General features: G+C 45.9%; 1 protein-coding gene across 2 annotated transcripts; it reads right to left on the reverse strand.

The window, feature by feature from the left end:
- Positions 1-6,899: 6,899 nt before the first annotated feature.
- LOC123411518 (MLO-like protein 13) lies at positions 6,900-18,727 on the reverse strand. 2 transcript variants are annotated; one of them, XM_045104482.1, is made up of 14 exons: positions 18,288-18,727; positions 17,900-17,957; positions 17,474-17,631; positions 17,090-17,206; positions 16,961-17,015; positions 15,185-15,312; positions 9,093-9,167; positions 8,893-8,981; positions 8,767-8,816; positions 8,416-8,456; positions 8,031-8,243; positions 7,869-7,936; positions 7,690-7,750; positions 6,900-7,600 (listed from the first exon to the last, which is right to left on the reverse strand). In XM_045104482.1, the coding sequence occupies exons 1-14, from the start codon at positions 18,396-18,398 to the stop codon at positions 7,304-7,306; spliced, it is 1,521 nt and encodes a 506-aa protein (XP_044960417.1). In that variant the 5' UTR covers positions 18,399-18,727; the 3' UTR covers positions 6,900-7,303. The 2 variants fall into 2 exon arrangements, with proteins under 2 accessions (XP_044960417.1, XP_044960416.1); XM_045104481.1 differs by lacking the exon at positions 8,767-8,816 and having other exon boundaries at positions 18,288-18,726.
- Between the last annotated feature and the right edge of the window lie 1,288 nt (positions 18,728-20,015).

Below are 20,015 nucleotides of genomic sequence, written 5' to 3' on the forward strand. Positions count from 1 at the left end.
GTCCAGCAAGGCCCCTTACCCTTCTTCTTCTTCCTCTCTTCTTCCTCTTCCTCTTCCCTTTTGCGCAGTTTTGAAGCCTCTTCCTTAACCCTCTCCGTGAAGCGCTGATGCTCCCGCTCTCTCTTTGCTGCGGCCTCTGCCAACATCTTCTTAAAGTTAGCTTCATATTCTTTTTTACGTTTCTCTAGCGTCTTCCTGTCATTCTCCTTTATCCTAGCCTCATATCGCTTATGCTCAAGGAACATTTGCCACTCCTCATCCCTCTTTGCCTTATCCTCCTCATCCTTCTTCTTTCGCGCTTCCGCTGCATCCTCCTCTCTCAACTTCTTTGCAGCCCTATCCATCAACAGTTGCTCCTCACTGGCTGCATCCTTCTCCTCCCCCCACGCCGCTTTTGCCTTGTTCGGCTGAGAAGCGGCCATACCTACAAAACAGGCATCATAGCTCATAGTTAGTAAAATAACACACAAAGGAGCATCAAAAACAACATGATAAAGATAAGTGAAATATGTGACATACGGAAATGGTCCTTGTAGGTATCCACGCATACCAATCCTAGTAAGTCCACCACCTATCCCACCACTGCCTCTAGCACCACCACGACCTATCCCACCCCTGCCTCTAGCACCACCACGACCTATCCCACCACTGCCTCTACCACCACCACTTCCTCTAGTAGCACGTCCTCTAGTAAGCCCAAGTCGGCTAGGAACACGTTGAGTAGGAACTTGTTGGCTCGTGCTTCCTTGGCCCGTCCCTTGTTGGCTTGAACTCGGTTGGCTAGGACTTGGTTGGCTTGACCTGGAATCATTGTTTTTGGACTTCTTCTTTCGCGCCGTACACCTTCTTCTGTTGTGCCCTGTTACACCGCAATCTCCACATTGTGATCTCTCAGTAGGCTCTTGGAATTGGTTGTTCCCCATTTCTCTGCCACCACCATGGCCCCATCCATCCATGTCTCCTCTAAAACGCTTTGTCTTTCGTCTTCCCAGTTTCACAACCTTCCACTCTGGGTCGGGCCATAGTTGTACTCCATGATACTCCGGCCATTGTGATTGGTCAAAGTATGGTTCAAATCTAGGAGCCCATGTATGCTTCGTGGTCATGATCGAGAACTCGGACTCCCTCACGGTTAGTGGATGGTTGACGTCCACATTCCTACTGCGAGCTGCCGTGTACAAATGCGAGCATGCGAGATGAAGCAACCTTGGTCTCCCACAAGAGCAATCACACAAGGATAAAGAAACCTTGAACGCCCTATTTCCGTGTTGCTGGCCATCGTTTGTCGTTCCTCCGGGCTCATTCACTTCGTATGTCCAATCCTCGTTGTTGTACAGGGTAGCCGTTTGGGAGTCAGCCTTCCGTGATTGAAATACCATCCATTTGTCAACCTTTGGTGGAAACTGGTACTTATACTTTTTCTTGTTCTCTCCCGCAATCTGATCATCTGTTTCTTGTGAGTACTTTAGAAAGTATGCTCTCAACTTGTCGAATGTGTATTGAACTATTGCCGTCACCGGCAACGCACGGACACCCTTCAACACCCGGTTGAAGCATTCTGCCATGTTACTGGTCATTTGACCATATCTTCGGCCATCTTCGTCATAAGCTCGTGCCCACTTGGCCCGAAGTTCAATGTGCCTGTTAAGAAACTCAAGCCCACCTGCATCAAGTTTTTTGTTTACAAGCAAAGCATTGTACAATCTTGCAAATCGTTTGTCAGAAAATGCTTGACAACAATCCTGAAGATCATCCGCCAACCCCTAGCTACCACATGCCCGGTAGAAGTTTGCACAGAAATGCCTCATGCACCATCGATGATGCAAAGGAGCATGGCCGGGAATGACAATGTCAACCGCGTTAAGTATGCCTTGATGACGATCCGATATGACACATATTTCCCTCTCGAACGGTAATACTTTGGTTCTCAAAATATGCAAGAACCATTCCTAGTTAACATTGTTCTCTGCCTCAACCAAAGCAAAAGCCAAAGGCATCAACCGGTTATTGGCATCACTTGCTATTGCAACCAACAAAGTGCCCTTGAATTGTCCGGTCAAAAACGTGCCATCGATGAAGATGACAGGACGGCAGTGCTGGAAAGCCCTCACACATTGCTCAAATGCCCAAAATGCACGGCCAAATACGCGAACCCTATTTCCATTCTTAATCCTTGTTTTCTCCCCATACGGCTCGACCACATGAACCATGCCCGGGTTAGTGTGGGCAATAGCTCCCAACAACCTAGGTATGCGGTTGTATGCTTCCTCCCAATCACCATACAACATCTTGAATGCGGCTTGCTTTGCTTTCCATGCCTTACCATATTTCACCTCGTAGTGAAAGAGGGCTTTCACAAGGTCTTGTACGCTTTTTATGCTCATTGTAGGAAGAGAGGAGATGGAGTTGGAAAGCCTATAAGCGATGAACTCGGAGGTTAGTTGTCTATGGCTTTGCGACGATAGGGCACCATCAACCCTCTTGCCTTGACACATGTGAGGCATACAACTGACAATGTTCCATCCTGGCCCTCCTTTCCATGGTCTTGCACGGACAATCCAAGGACAACCTCTATCCTCACAAGCAACCGTGTAACGCAGCTTCATGTTTGAATGAACAACTTTGTGTGGCCTGTAATGCGTAACAGAATATTCATCCAACCACATCTTCAGTTCAAAGAATGTTTCGAACTTTGACCCCGGCAAAATAATATTCTTCCCATGTGTGTCCCGATGAGAAGGTGGCCTAACTCCAAACAAAATGCCTTCGCCTCCGTCAACCACGGCTTCATCCGCAAGGCTAAGATCCTCGAACAATGGTGTCCGGTGATCACGCTTTAATACCTTCGTGAAAGCTTCAGCCTCCTTTGCCGTGAACCCTTCCTCATCAACTTCTTCATCGGGACCCTCATCGTCAGACTCAGAGGCATACCCACGTGAGTACGGAATGGAATGGTCCATTGTCTCTTGCAAATTATATTTGTCCAAATCACCAAGATTGTTGTCATGAAGAACATTACCATCATCATAGTGCTCATAATTAGCCTCTACCAATGGTTCATGTTCAATGTTGACCTCTTCGTTAGCCTCATACACACAAGAAATAGGTTCAATGCTGGCCTCTTCGTTGATGGTTGCAGGAATAGCTTCAACAATCGAAGAGGAAACCCGGTTCAAATCCAACAAGTTAGGAACATTTGTTTTCATGGCAAATAACTCTAGAGCCTTGTCTAGTGATTCGGCCACCGTATCCTTGTATGCAAGCCAACGTTGCTCGGAGTTGACACGCATGGTCTTCCAACGAATGTGCATTCCGAATCCCACATTATGCCTACCAGCAAACTCAACTACATCACTAGGGTCCATCCAATTCAAATCCTTTCGGACTTGTTCCAACAATTCAGCATAGCTAGGACACAAATCGAACACCATGTCAAGCTCATCCGGGTCCGGATCAATATTGCCTTTTAAAAAGGCATCCTTGTCCACGTGATGAACATAAACACATGTTCTTCCCATACCTAAACAACAAAACATAGAACCTTTTTATGAGCAATCATACAATTACAATAACCATAGCCTAACTTCCAAATAACCCTAACCCCCTCATAACCCTAACACAACCAAACATCCCTAACCCTAGCCTAACCATAGCCTAACCCTAGCCTAACCCTAGCCTAACCCTAAAACAACCATAATGCACACATCCAAACAACCCTAATCCTAACCCCATCATACCCCTTATCCTAACATACAAACAAATAAAACAATATGATATACATCCCACATTTCATGAAAAACTAGGGTTTCCTCAAATTTGCAAAAAAAAGAACACAAAAGATTTTCCTTTGGATGAGAATGAGGGGAGAGGTGGGGATTACCTTAGGGGAGTGATTGGACAACAAATGCCGGCTCCAAACCTTCAGATTTGGTGATGTAGAGAAGGATTTGAGGGAGGGGGCAGTGGTTGGGAGAGGGGCTGGGGGAGGGGAATGAGGGAGGGGGTGGGGAGGGGGGTGGGGAGGGGGCTGGCCCGTGGCTCTGTATTGTAATGTGTGGCGCCTAAGGGTCAGGCGCCACACATTACAATGTGTGACGCCTGAGGCTTAGGCGTCACAGTGCCTGGGGGTGGGGCCCTCCTTGCCACGTGGTCGGGTGTGTGGCGCCTAACCCCTAGGCGTCACACAGTACAGTGTGGCGCCTAGGTGTCGGGCGCCACACAAAAGGGTCAGGCCGGTGAATTATTCCTACTGAGGGGTCAATCCGTGAGTTCTTTCGTCCCAGGGGTCATTTTTGTCAATTTTGCCTAGAGTAGCAGATTATTTGACAAAATATAGTCATACTGAGCGTAACAGAACTGTGTGGCTACACAGAAGGCCCATGCACTGAGGAATTCTTGCCTTGTGTGTGTAACTTTATGATCTTTGAATAAACTTCTTTTACCAGCGCAAAAAAAAGGTGAATATGAATGTGACCAGTTACTATATTTTTCGAGACAAGGTAAACCACAGTACTCATTCAGACGATTGCGTGCAGCCAATGGAGCCTGAGATGTCGAGGGGCCACAGGCAGAGCTAGGCCCACCGATCAATTTTGGATCCCAAGGACAGGCAGGAAGAGATACCCACGCAAAGGAGGAGCCCATCTTCCTGCGTGCCCACACCATGCCATATTGCCATGCATGCAGCATCCATCCCATCTCTCCTTGACACTCAAGTAATCCTTGCACTCCTATGAGTGCTATATGGGATCAGTGCTATATGGGATCGACCATGTGACTTTGCATCATTCCCTCACACAAAAGACCATCATATATCCCCTGCAGCTATATATACAGCCACTACCATGGCAGGCCGGCACTGGCTGGCCGGTGGCCTCTCGTGTCATGGACGGAAAAAAGGCTCCGATCTTGTGTGAGAGGCTGTGAGCAGCATATAGTCACTCCGTTCCTAAATATAAGTCTTTTTAAAGATTCTATTAGAAAACTAAATACGAATGTATATAGACATATTTTAGAGTATACATTCACTCATTTTGTTCCGTATGTAGTCCATTAGTAAAATCTTTTAAAAGACTTATATTTAAAAACGGAGGACATATATTCGTTTAGACAAAGAAAAAATATGTTGCTCACAGCGGAGTATAGAGACCAGAGTAAGCATATATAAATATGTTAAAAGCTGTTGAGTCAGCTTAGGACATGAACTATGGAAGCGAAAAAAGACAGATGCTCCATCAAACAGGATTGGAAAAATTTAGGCTATTGCTCAGTCCAATGGTGGCTATGATGGTGCTACCTCACACATCTCATCCTTTGTCCCCACGTGTTCATCTTTTTCATTCTCCCTCCCCTTCTTTTTCTCTCCTTCCTTACTTTTTTCTTCTTTTCTCACTGAAGAACCAGACTCCTCTGCAAGCTTCACCTGGCGCATGCAAGCAGCGGTCCTGCTTCCACAATGGCATCCGAGCCTAGTTGGCTTATGAGACATAAGGTACGTAGCATTTTTTCGTAAGTCTACCATTGCTCCGATCCGTAGGGTTGTGCGTCCTTCTACTAGGCTTTTCTTACTTAGCAAAAACGTCCATACGACAATATATGCACTGTTAAATAACATGATAAAAATAATTGTATGCATCGCTTTAATGAAAAATGGGGGTTGTCCTCCTTTTTGAAGAAAACTCAGAATTATACTATATAAACAAAGCAAGTCTTTGGGTATATAGACGTCCTCTTTCTCTTGCACTATTGGATCTGGGGAACACACTTGTAGCTAGGCTTTTCGCTGGCTCTGATGCGTACTTTCCTATGCCTGTGATGAGAAAGGGCGCGTGTGTACGTGCAGTAGCTAGGAGGTACCACACCAGCTATACTTGCTTCCAGGATCGAGCAAAAAGATGCAGGCCAGGCTTTACAGATGCCAAGGCAAAGGATATGCGAACATGTGCGTGCGTGCGTGCGTTTGTCTGTCACGTACTAGCACGGTACACGACCCACGCATGGCACGAGCGCGCTTACCACGGTACAGTCCCCTCCCGTGTCTATACATCACGAGACAATCTTGTCCAAATCATTTTGAGAAGAGAGTACGCGCGAGAAAGGCGTGTAGAATATTCTCGCAACACGCGCGTCTATCCACGGCACGGCATCATTAACCAGGTGGCTAGCTAGGCAGCAGCTAGCCGTAGCCACGAGCCATGCATGAAGCCTCACTCCATTGGCCAAGGCCTGTCACGCAGCTGGCCCTGCACGTACGCATATGCATGTCCTTTTTTCCCTTTTTATTGCGAGAACGCATATGCGTGCATGTCCCTGACATGATGGATGCGCGCGCAGGCCGGCAGGCGCAGCCGACGTGCGTGCTCGAGACGAGACGAGACGAGATGAGATGCCTTGTCTGCGCGCGCACGCCAACGCCGGCGCGACGTCGAGTCCGCAATAATTGGCAAGAGAATTTGCAATGTGCGTAAATAATACTCCTACTCATTTTTCGCGCGCATTCTCTTGCAACCACACGCGCGTACCGAGGAGCGTGGCCCATGCGGATTTGAGCGACGGTTTCGGATTGTCCATCGTCGCCCTGCCGGTACAGTGTCCGTCGCAGCAGTCGACGGCGTAGGTTGCCGGTCACAGCGCGCCGACCGACAACGTGAAGGCACCTCGGCCCTGCCCAAACACGATCCATGGACGGACGTATCGAGAGAACGCGCCGTACGTCCATGGATGCCCGCCTCGTTCGCTGCTGCTTGCTCTGCAGGTGCATGCATGCATGCATGCGAGGAGCTACGCGGTAGAAAAATGGCGCACACGCTCGACAGATGTACTGGCAAGCCGTCAGTCATTGGTGGGAAACGTGAAGGCTGGGCTGCGGTGCCGCCTGCACGGACGACGTGAACGTCCGATCAGGAAAAGAGGAAAATGGTTTATTGTATGTAAATCATTCACTCATGAGTCATGCGCAGCATCTGTTTCGAGCGCTAGCGACGGAGCGATCACGCAGAAACGACGAGGGAGGCCAACGACCTTTGTAGCATCTCACATGACATGTCGCGACAGCACGCCGGAGACGCGTCCCGTCCGCTCGTACCGTTTACAGAGGAAGGAAGCCAGCCGTGATATTACAGCGCGTGGTGTCCGTCACCGTGCATCAGACGAGCGCGCCTGCCTGCCCGCCCGCGCAACCAGCCGGTACGTCCTCGATGCGCACAGAGCCCCGGCGGGCACCAGCAATGTCTCGGCGTGCCGCGTTTCCCCTGCCATGGCAGGGCTTGCCGGCGCGGCGTGTGGGCTGGGCGCCTCTGCACGTTCACCTCCGGCTGTCGACGTCCACGACGGACACGATCTCGTCCAGGTCGGGAACTGCCGTCGGAGCCAGCATGTTGCGCGAGCTGCCGAAGCGCTCGTTGGGCGCCCGCACCACGGGGATCTCGACGCTGTCGCCGCGGCCGGCGACGGGATCGGGGACGCCCGTCTTTTTGAAAAAGGTGAGCGAGTTGCGGAGGCTCGTCTCCGAGCGGCCCCTCTTTCGGGCACCCGTGGCCCAATTCGCCACGGACTCGTGGACGCCCGAGCCCAGCGCTTGCAGCTTGATGTCTCCGCCCATCTGGCCCAGCAGAATCAGGGTGTTATGTACTATCTGACTTTTTAAACTGTGGAAGCAGGAGCAGAAAATATTTCAGGTAGTTTACGTACGTGGGTGACGATGGCGTATAATGGTAGGGTGATGTAGCTGCACACCACCTGGATGATCAGGCTGCAAAAAGGAGCACACAAATCATTCTTAAGACGCAACAAGTGATCACAACTTGTGTACGAGAGGGCCACGAGATATCCGTGAGAACAAACGGCGATCGTGCGTGAATTTTACTCACCCGATAACAAGCCTGGAAATGGCATATGCCTTCTTCTCCATGATGCATGAATCGAACCCATATGTTACCTGTGGAGGTGGTGACTTTTTTAGTTAATTAGCTGCAGGACCTAATCATACAAACATTTGAAATGCTTAGGTGAGAACGTGCAATGGATAATACCAAGACCCAGAAGAAAAAACCAATCTCGAAGGCGTTCTGGAATAGGATGAAATGGATCAGATGAAGGACAATTGAAGGTTTCCCAAACCAGAAATGCTCCTTGGATGGCTTTATATTCGGGACTTGGTTTGTTGTATCTGCTAACGATGCAGCTGCCTCTTGAGCTAATCGGGTAATAATATGCTGCAGCTTTGCGCCAACGACAAGCAGGAGCTGCAAGTTACTCCATTGTTAACAATTGTCATCACTAAGATAAAAGGGCTATTTTGAGCTTGCTTTTACTAAATAAGCATAAGAACTAACATAGGCGTGATCAGAACTGAGAAGTACTCTACAAAATAGGATATTCGAATCCACAGATGTGTTGTAGCAGAGGAATACTTACAAATAGAGGCAGGAAAGCTAACCAGAAGTATGTGTGCCATCCTGCATTTGGTGGTACATAAAATTATAAAGAACATGCACAACAGAAACATATTAAAGCATATCCTGGTCATTGATCAACAAAAAGGCCGATACCGATGTACGAAACCTTAAGATAACTCATGTAAAGCATGCTTAAAATTTATTCAACAGCCAAGTGCTTGGTTCAGGTTATTCATCAGATTCGACTGGTTAGAGTTTAAATGACAACATATAGTGGGAAAAAAAAAGTAAAATTATTGCTGGGAATATTACTACATTGCATATCTAAAGACCTAAAAAGACATGTGTTGAGTGGTTCAGTCAGACGTACCATTTATATTTAGCAAAAGGAAAAGGACAACAAAAAGCCACAGGTACCAGCTGCATGAAAGTTACTAATATTAAAGGTACGTATATATTCAAGTCAAAGTTAGAACTTCTTTACAAGAATACCAACCTGATACCAACAACCCTCTTAAAGTCATGCTCAAGGGCACGGGTCATGTACTTGTGGAAATCAAATTTTGGGTGGTTTGGGTAGTGTATCTGAATTAATTGGAAGGAACAAAATACCCTATTAGCTTCAAGAATTCAATAGCAGTACAGATAAATACACGAGAAAAATATGCAAGAGTTAAGCTAAATAATATATCTTACTAAGACGAATGCTGATCTAAGCGCTTCATAATCTGATTTACCCACAGAATCGTGAAATTGCTTCAAGAACGCAATCTGCATTGAATGAATCAAACCTTTATGGTCAAGTTGTAGATAGACTAACAGACATAGTGACACACAAAACGAAGATAGTTCAAATAAATATAAATATTATCGCAATAACACATACCGCGCGACTGGGAGCAATTCATTATGGTAAATGATAAATGGATGTTTTCTGGATATTGATTGATCTACTGAAAACATCATACAGCAGGAGCACCTTGAAGCCCTGACGTACTGCAGTTTTGTGCACATGCTTGCCATATTTTGAGGACAGTGTGTGTTCAGGCCATAAACCCAGCTGCTGATTCATTATCCCCAAACTAATAAATGATAGAGCATTCATTGGTAGACAACTATGATAATCTACTAAGCAGCATGATATGTATGTTAGACATGAGATATTGTAGGGATAGATATTGTGTGTTGTAACTTCTTTATGTTTAACTTTCTATCCCTATCTCTCTCATGTATATCTCTAGTTGGTTATTCTCCCAACCGATCACCACTCAAAATATAACCTTCGGCCCTCCTATTGGAGAGGCAAGGCGCATCATATCTTTCTACATGGTATACAGAGCAGGCCCTTCCATCTCATCTAGCTAATCTCCATCGACCTCCCACCACCTCCCGTCCACCATGTCGTCCTCCATCGCCCCCATCACTGCCGCCCTCAACTACAACACCTCCGAGCCCCTCTCCAGGACGAACTATGTCCTTTGGAGAGCTCAAGCACGATCCCAGATAATGGGCGCCGGCTTGTTTGGCTATATAGATCAAACCCTAGAAGAGCCTTCCAAAACCATCTCCATCAAAGACAAAGACGGCAAGGATCAGGTTGTTCCAAACCCTGACTATGCCCCCTGGTTGATCCAGGATCAACAGATTGTTGCCTATCTTCTTCGCAACCTGTCCAAAGAGGTACTTGTCCAAGTTGCTTCCCTCGAATCTTCACATGCGATATGGGCTGCTCTCGCAGCTATGTTCGCCGCCGTCTCCCTGTCCCGCGTCAACAATATTCGATCTGCACTCACCAATGCCCAGAAAGGTACTCAATCGGCCTCGGCATACTTTGGGCACATGCGCTCCCTCTCCGATGAGCTCGCGGCGGCGGGCAAACCACTCGGGGAGGGGGAGCTCATCTCCTTCATCGTCGCGGGCCTGGACATGGACTACCAGCCTATCATCTCCGCCCTCGACGTCCGCACCGAGCCTGTCACCATCGACGCACTTTTCTCCCTCGTGGCGAACTTCGATCAGCGGATCGAGATGTTCCACGGTGGTGGCGCCGGTGGCTTCAAGTCATCTGCCAACGCGGCCTCCCGGGGTTGCTCAAACGCCGGCAGGGGTGGCTACCGCAACCAGAAGGGCAGTGGTGGCGGTGGTCCTCGTAGCAACGGCGACGGCTATGGCGCCCCTGGTGGCGGCAACTATGGCTCTGGTGGTGGCCATCACAACGGTGGCGGCGGCGGCTATCACCAGGGTGGCGGTTCTGGTGGTCCTTACCATCAGAACAATGGAGGAGGCGGAGGCTATGGTGGCAGTGGCGGTGGCCACTATCACCAGAACTCCTCGGCCGGCGGCAACAACACTCGGCGCCCTCCCAACAACAACAACAGGGGGCGCCCCTTCCAAGGGTATGACGGCTATGAGGGCCGCTGCCAAATCTATAAGAAATCCAATCACATTGCCAAGGACTGCGATTGGCGCTATACCGATGACCATAACTACCAAAGCAAGAAGATTGCAGCCGCAGCAGATGTATCCTATGGTGTTGATACCAACTGGTATATGGACACGGGCGCCACAAACCATATCACTGGTGAGTTAGAAAAGCTGTCAATGCCGGAGAAATACCGTGGCCACGATCAAGTCTACACTGCTGCCAATGGTACTGGTATGAAGATAAGTTATATTGGTCATTCATTTATCAAAACCCCACACAAAAACCTTGCCCTTAATGAAATCCTTCATGTTCCCAATGCTTCCAAAACTCTATTATCCGTTCATCGTATTGCCCTTGATAACAATGTGTTTCTAGAATTTCACCCATTCTTTTTTTTTTATCAAGGATCAGGTCACGAAGAAAATTCTTCATAGAGTTGTTTGTGTCCAAGGCCTCTATGCTTTGCTTCCCCAATACTGCCAAGCAAATAAACAAGTCTATGGTGCCATCAAGCTTTCTGCTAAAAGGTGGCACAGTCGCTTAGGCCATCCTTCGTTTGCTACTGTTCATCGTATTCTTAGTACAAATAATCTCCCAGTTGTTGGTAAGAGAAATCCAGAAACCATTTGTGATTCATGTCAACGAGCTAAAATTCATCAATTACCATATCCTATGTCTCTTAGCATCTCTACTAAACCTTTGCAACTTATTTTTTCTGATGTATGGGGTCCAACACCTACTTCTGTTGGTAGGCACCAATACTATGTGAGTTTTATTGATGATTTTAGCAAATACACATGGATATATCTTCTTAAGAAACGTTCTGATGTGTTTCAAGTGTTTCATAACTTTCAAGCTCTTGTAGAGCGCCAATTTGATAGTAAAATACTTGCAGTCCAGTCTGACTGGGGTGGTGAGTATGAGAAGCTAAATTCTTTCTTTCAAAAGATTGGCATATCTCACCATGTCTCATGCCCACATGCTCATCAGCAGAATGGCTCTGCTGAGAGAAAACATCGCCACATTGTCGAAGTAGGCTTAGCACTCCTAGCTTCTGCCTCTATGCCCTTAAAGTTCTGGGATGAGGCTTTTCTTACAGCTGTTTACCTTATTAACATGTGGCCCAGTCGCACTATTTCTCATGAAACTCCCACAGAATGCCTTCTTCATGTCACACCGGATTACTCCGCTCTTCGTGTTTTCGGTTGTGCCTGTTGGCCCAACCTACGTCCATATAATACTCGCAAACTTATGTATCGCTCCACACAATGTGTTTTCCTTGGCTATAGTGCCCAACACAAAGGTGTCAAGTGCCTTGACGTGTCTACCGGTCGTGTGTACATCTCACGTGACGTAGTCTTTGATGAAACTCAGTTTCCGTTTTCACATCTTCACCCCAATGCTGGTGCACTTCTTTGAAAAGAAATTCTTCTCCTACCACCTAACCTTTCCAATGTCTCGTGTGCGGACGCTGATATTTGTACTGACCAAAATATGACTAATCCATCTTCTACTACACCTGAGCACACTTCTGCAGGACCAATCAGCGCCCATGACGATCTGCTGCAGCTCTCCTTGGGATCGCCACAACTGCCCGTGTCAGCCCCGACCGCATCCTCCTCGGGCTTGCCGTCGCGTCAGGACGCGTCCTGCATGCATGCGCCAGCACCGACAGCATCCACTTCGGGATCGCTGCCGCGTCGGGACGCCAGGGGGCCTCCACCATCCTCTGCTCCGAGCCCCCTGTCTGACGCCACGTGTCGCCCGTCCCCCGCGCTGGACTCCGCGTCTGCTGCACGACAACCGACCGCGCGGTACGCGCCGGTCCCACTGGTGTACGACCGACGGCCCGTGCCGGTTCCCACGACGCTGGTTCCTGTGTCCTCTGCGCCAGGCGGGCCAGATCGACACACCGCTGGCTCTGGTGACGCTGCTGGACCCGATGTTGATTTGGTTGCCTCGCCTGGATCTTCTGCGACATCGTCAGGCTCCCTTGCGGCCTCACCCACCTCCGCGTCGGTTGGCCCCGCCACAGCTGATCCGACGGACCAGCAGCAGTTGACAGCGGCTGGATCCTCTGTGGCTGTGACCAATTCTGCAGCACCTCGTACACGACTCCGAGATGGCACTATCCCACGGACAAACTACAAAACTAGGTATGGCCTAGTTGCCTCTGTTCTAACAGATGAACCCCGCACAGTTGATGAAGCATTGGCTGATCCCAAGTGGCGCATGGCTATGGAAGAGGAGTTTCACGCTCTCCAGAAAAATCACACGTGGCATCTTGTTCCTCCTAGACAAGGTAAAAATGTCATTGATTGCAAATGGGTGTACCGCATCAAACGCAGATCTGATGGTACTATTGATCGCTATAAAGCCAGACTTGTTGCCAAGGGGTTCAAACAAAGGTATGGACTGGATTATGAGGACACATTCAGTCCTGTTGTTAAAGCTGCTACCATTCGCCTTGTTTTATCAGTTGTTGTGTCCAGAGGATGGAGTCTCAGACAGCTAGATGTGCAGAATGCGTTTCTTCACGGTGTTCTGGAAGAGGAAGTTTATATGAAGCACCTCCTGGGTTTGAGGACAAACATAAATCATCTCATATCTGAAGGCTTGATAAATCTCTCTATGGACTCAAGCAAGCACCACGAGCATGGTATTCTCGTTTGAGTTCTAAGCTGCACACTCTTGGTTTTATTCCCTCCAAGTCTGATACATCCTTGTTCATTTACAATAAGTCACAGATAGCTATCTTTGTACTTATCTATGTGGATGATATTATTGTTACTAGCTCCTCCAATGAAGCTATTACTGCTCTTCTAAAGGATTTAAATTCAGAATTTGCTCTAAAGGATCTTGGAGATCTCCATTACTTTCTTGGCATTGAGGTCAAGAGAAATAAAGAAGGGGGTCTTCATCTCTCTCAGGTAAAATATGCATCTGATCTATTGAACAAGGCAGGGTTACAAGGATGCAAACCGTCACCAACACCCCTTTCCAGCTCAGAAAAATTGTCCCTTACAGAAGGGGTTGCTTTGAATTCAAAGGATGGCACAAAATACAGAAGTCTGGTAGGAGCACTTCAGTACTTGACACTCACCAGGCCTAATATTTCCTTTGCAGTCAATAAGGTTTGTCAGTTTCTCCATGCACCTACCTCAGCTCACTGGACTGCTGCTAAGCGCATCTTGAGATATGTTAAGCACACCTTGGATGTTGGACTCACCTTCAGTAAATCTCCTTCCACACTTGTCAGTGCTTTTTCTGACTCTAACTGGGCAGGTTGTCTGGATGATAGAAGATCTACAGGTGGGTTTGCAGTTTTCTTTGGACTCAATCTCATATCATGGTGTGCCAAGAAACAGGCAACTGTCTCTAGATCCAGTACTGAGGCAGAATACAAGGCACTGGCAAATGCAACAGCTGAAGTTATATGGGTAAAACCAATGCTCAAGGAGCTTGGGATATTTCATATACAAACTCCATGTCTTTGGTGTGATAATCTTGGTGCTACATATCTTTTTGCAAATCCGGTCTTTCATGCAAGGACCAAGCATATTGAAATTGATTATCACTTTGTTCGAGAAAGAGTTGCAAGCAAAGAATTGGAAATCCGGTTTGTTCCTTCAAGAGATCAAGTTGCAGACGGCTTCACAAAGGCCCTAGCTACAAGACCATTTGAGGAATTTAAGCGTAATCTAAACTTGAGAAGCTTAGATTAAGAGAGGGTGTTAGACATGAGATATTGTAGGGATAGATATTGTGTGTTGTAACTTCTTTATGTTTAACTTTCTATCCCTATCTCTCTCATGTATATCTCTAGTTGGTTATTCTCCCAACCGATCACCAGTCAATATATAACCTTCGGCCCTCCTATTGGAGAGGCAAGGCGCATCATATCTTTCTACAATGTAAATATGACATTGTGATTTCCTATTACTTTCATCCAGTGTCAGTTAATAAAAGTTGACAGTTCTGTCTAATTCCATGTTTTTAAGGCATCTATAAGCAGGCGTCTCTTAGGCAGTAAGGTGCCCTGGCAGCTCCCTAGCATTTTGTCTGCCTTAGGCGCTTATGTGTCGCTTAGGCGGTAAGGTGGGGTAGATTGCCTAATGAAGCCTTACCGCCTTAAAAACCTTGGTCAGATTTACTTTTGCATGTTACACAAATGAGAAGCAGTGAACGCATGCAATTTAATCGAGGCTACTGCATGCAATGTGATAAACATGTCTACCATAGTGAACCCTTATGTTACATATAGATAATGATTTGGATAAATGCATGCACGCAATCGAGGATGCAGATAGACCGTTCTAGATAACTGAATGGAGCAATATAACAGGACGGGCAGACGACTTACAATCCAGCTCACAACAGCCAGCTGCTTCCAAAACCCCCTTGTTCGCTCACTGACCAATTCACCCTGATTACGGCGTAGCAAAACATGCATTGGTGTAGCGTTTCCTACAATATCTGTTTGTACTTCAACTGTTTCTCCAGAAAGAAAACAGAACATTGAGCAAGAAATCTTTAACAACTATTATGTAAAATGCAAACAGTCCCTTTACAGCATAAATGAAGGGAAAAGGGGCCAATTACAGGCAGAATAAGATTATAACGCGTCGGCACCATTAGGAGCCAGTGCAAATTAGGAGACTCGGTTTCCATTCCTATGCATGGTGGTAGCTACGCAGTACGCATGCATGGTGGCAGCTATACACCCTTTGGCATAAGTGACTTCTTTATATATATGACCTGTCGAGTTTCTTATGGCATTGGCACAAGTGCATTTTTGTTGTATAGAAATGACCTTTTCTCACTTCTCTTTGTCTTTTTTATTACCTTTTTGACACAAGTGCATTTTCCCGGTAACCGAGTTGACTTCCCCTGGCATCACACTCCTCTTCAATGCTGGTTCTTACGAAAAGAAAGCAAGAAGCATGGGTTGGGTAGAAAGAGCCTTTTCTCACTTCGCTCAGTCTTTTAGCTTGCCTTTTTGGCATAATTGCTTGTTTGCTTACCTGACTGGTCCAAAGTCACGATATATTCATTATAGAATTATTTTTCATCGTCCAAAATAATTTACCAAAATAAATAGAGATAAAAATTGAGGCCGTGTGTAGCTACCACCATGGATGGCAATTTATTTCCGAATCGCATAATTGTTGCAGAATTTGACCAATGGCCAGGATGTGGACACATGGGGCATATCTAGTAGAGCCAAAGGGTGCGCAGAACACCTGAGCAACCCCATACGACAGATTTATTTTCAGGGATAAATTATGTATAGGTATATGGGCATATGGCCCCAATATGTTATAATATTAAGGACCTAAATAATTTTGATGCTTCCTATTCAACATTATAAGTTATGGAATTTGCCTCTAAATTTGGTATTGCTCTGACCGGTACAGAGGGCAAGTGTTTACAAATATTTTCTGCATTTTTTTTTAATCTTGTGAAAACAAAGTTACAAAATAAGTACCGACATTCGACAATCAACTCTTGCATGAGCAAGAGGTTTACAAATTTTCAATAAATTATGTATCTGGACAGGACAACTTCTGACTGTAGCTGCACACACCCATTCAAAATTTTCTAGTACAAGACAACTGAACCTGCAGAACAATAATTCAAGACAACTTGAAAAAGTGTTTGATTTGATGCAAATAATGTACTCCCTCCGTCCCAAAATATGTGACTCAAAATAACTCAGTTTTGTACTAACTTTAGTATAAAGTAGAGTCACTTTTGAGTCACTTATTTTGGGACGGAGGGAGTACCAAATATCAGCCTTCCAATGCTAATTTAATTTTAACATTACTTGAAGCTCAGAAAGATCACAGGCAAGAACCAGTACGAACAGCTTGAATAACTGCGTAGTAGCACGAGAATGCTGGGGTCGGGGTGGGGGTGGTGCTAAAATAACACGGGTCTAAAGAATATAATTGCACTTCTAAATTAACAGTGCATATGGATAACAGTCACGAATCATGACCGACTCTCTCTTTACTATGTCATATTTCTTCATTATATGTCCTGTATATAACTAAATTATATAATGTCACTTAGGAAGCCCGCATCAAGTACTTACTAAATCAATCAAGGAAACAAAAAAGATAGGGTAATAACGCACATTTCTGCTGTATATCTCGGTGAATTCCAGTCTCCCAATGCTTCCATCTTCTTATCTAGAAAATTTTAAATGGAGTAAGTTTGTCGTCCACAAACATGGTCATACCAAATTTTATATTTGAAGATGTACCTTCGCTCCACCAAGAAATATTGTTGTAGCGCAGAAAACCACATGGACCAATCCAAGTACAAATATGAATATGTGCAGCTGATGCAATGCCTCCAGTGATAGAAACGGGACATCACCCTGAAACAGAGCAAGCCTATCTTTATAATGATCATTCTAGGATGCATTTCTGCATAACACGCTTCAACTGCTTCCTTTTTAAGGAATGTCACTTTATATTGCTTCCTGTGACAGATAAATAACAGAAGGCGTTTCTACCCAATATAGAAGGACTGTATCTCATAAAATAAGTGGCCAACAATAAGACATCCAGTTCGAAGATACAATCAGGTTTCAGTTCCAGGAAAATGATGGCTCAACATCTTTGCGAATATGGTACTTCCTAACCTTTTTGTTGCAAACTATGGCACCTTCTTCTACAACTTTGTGATTCTCTCTCTTGCATGGAAGCATGAAATGTGTAGCGGTTTCCGGAATGCAAATGTGAACAATAAAACCCTGTGAGAGACTCAGGATGAAGGAAATGAATCCAAGAAGCATTAACTCTGCATAGGTAGCCATTGAACTAGATAAGACACAGAAGAACAACAAGAAGAAGAAATCAATATCATATAGTAAGATTGTTTGAAAAAAAATATCATATAGTAAGTGAGCAAAACATATCATATAGTAAGTGAGCAAAATATTTGCCAGAACTTTAAGCATGTAGTTAGCTTAAAGTTACTAATAATGAATGAAGCTGAATGGTCCGACTCATAGGGCATGCTGATATGCCAATTGACAAGTTCACACAACAATATTCCTGAACGTTACCTTCTTTTAGTCTCTGTAGAGCTGAATACAATGTTTTCTGCTGCTTATGTTTTAATGCCTGCACGGTTGTATAAGAAAGCATAAGTTGGGGAAATCCATGGCATCTCTTCGCATTGTTGACTACTGACTTCAAAAATAAGTCAAGGACACAAATTTGTTGTTGAGTATTAAATCCTGTGTCAAGACCTTAACAATGGATTGCATGCTTTTTGGAATGTGCAAGATGGAAGTTTATCACTGTTATGGTTTCAATCAAATAATATAAGATGGTAGCACCCTTATAGAAGTCCTAAATAGTACTGTACAAAATAAACAGAGCAATCAAGTAAAAAAAATGAGCTAATAAGGGGGGGAAATGTCTAGGGAGGGTCGGAGGGGGGAGGCGTGCCTTGCCGAGGTAGTGGAGGAAGCGCTCGGCGGCGAGGGAAACGGAGACGATGACGAAGCAGACGGCGGCCACGACCCAGGTGGGCGTGTGCTCGAGGGACGCGTCGTCCATGCCTCCGCCTCGATCTTCTTCTTCTGCTGCGGCGGCGGCGGCGGCGGCTTGGCAAGCATGGCTGGGTTCGGGTAAGGTGGCGTGCGGTTAAAGGGGGTTGGGTGGGGGCAAGGCGAGCGGCGGCGGGAGCGGCAAGGAAGGAATCGGCCTGTCGCCGCGCTGCCTTGCCGACCGCGGCCACCGGCTGGATTCCATCCCCGCGCTCGTGCGCTCTAGCTAGTGGCTAGTGCTTGCTCCTCCTGGCTAGCAACAGCAAGCTGTGCGCGCGTGGGGAAGGGGACGGACAGGGAAATGGGGGATGCTTCGCTTCGGCCGCCGGTCTTCTCGTCCACTGAGGCCTTGTTCGGTTTCTCCAAAATTAAACGGATTTGAAGAGGGTTGGGAGGGATTAAATCCTTAGGCTTTGTTTGGTACCAGTGTATTTTAGGGAATTTATGGTGATTATTCCGGTCAAACCCCTCAATCCCCACACATCCCATAACACCATTTGGTTCTAGTGTATTTGACATATTTCATCCTCACATTTCCCCTCAAATCCCCAAATTATAGTGCATTTTTCTCAATACCCAATACACTACCCCTACCTAGTGTATCGGGGATAAATGGAGATTTGAAGGGATTGGGTGAAGGTTGGGGTTTCACCCAATCCCTATGGGGATTATCCCCACCAATCTCCTCCAAAACACTAGTACCAAACAAGGCCTTACAAGTTAAATTTCACCTCAATCCTTTTCAATTCTCTTCAATCCCTTTCTCGATGTGATTAACCGAACAAGCCCTGAGAGGAGCTGCCAACCGACGGACGATCCCGCTAATTCCGTCCTACTCAGAAAATTGTTTGTTCTCCAAAAAACTTAGAACTCCAAAAACTGTTCACGCTTTATAAAAATTCGGAATGTTAAAATTTTGGAATTTGTGAAAAATGTTCGTGTTTTCAAATTTTCATCCGAGTTTACGAAAATGTTTCTGCTGTGAAAAATTGTTCTCGGATGCAAAAAAAATGTTTGACTTTCAAATTTTGTGCAAAGTTTCGAAGAATACGTATGTGTTTTCAGAAAATGTTTGTGTTCTTGATTTGTTTGAAGTTTTCAAAAAACATTCCCGTCTTTCAAAATTTGTTCACAGATTTAAAAATATTCGTGTTTTCAAGAAATGCTTGATCCCATAAAAGGTCCACGTTTTAAATATTTTGTTCCCAAATTTGAAAAAAAATTGCATTTAAAAAAAATAAGTTTTAAAAGATACCGAGTTTGAAAATATAAATATAATAATTAAATCTGTTGTTGCTTATAGCTCTTATACCCACCGATTTGAGCAGCAAAGCTCATCAACTACAGTGGCTAGCAATGAACTTTCACCACCCGGAGGTCCCTGGTATGATTCCTCACACGCGCATGTTTTTTTTAAAAAATTTGCAGTGTTTGCATGCCGCGGGACTGGCCCGGTCAGGAAGGGGTGCTCCTATACGGCGCTGCAGGCGCCCATTCCCGCTCCTGGCGCCTGCAGCGCCCCATGCTGCTGGGCCAGCCCAATAACAGTTGACTTTAACAAAAAAGAAGTAAATAATTAAATAATTATTAAAGAAAATTGGTATTTTAAAAAAGTTCATAGATTTTC

The sequence above is a fragment of the Hordeum vulgare genome, chromosome 7H, assembly GCF_904849725.1.
Source record: "Hordeum vulgare subsp. vulgare chromosome 7H, MorexV3_pseudomolecules_assembly, whole genome shotgun sequence".
Classification (NCBI taxonomy): Eukaryota; Viridiplantae; Streptophyta; class Magnoliopsida; order Poales; family Poaceae; genus Hordeum; species Hordeum vulgare.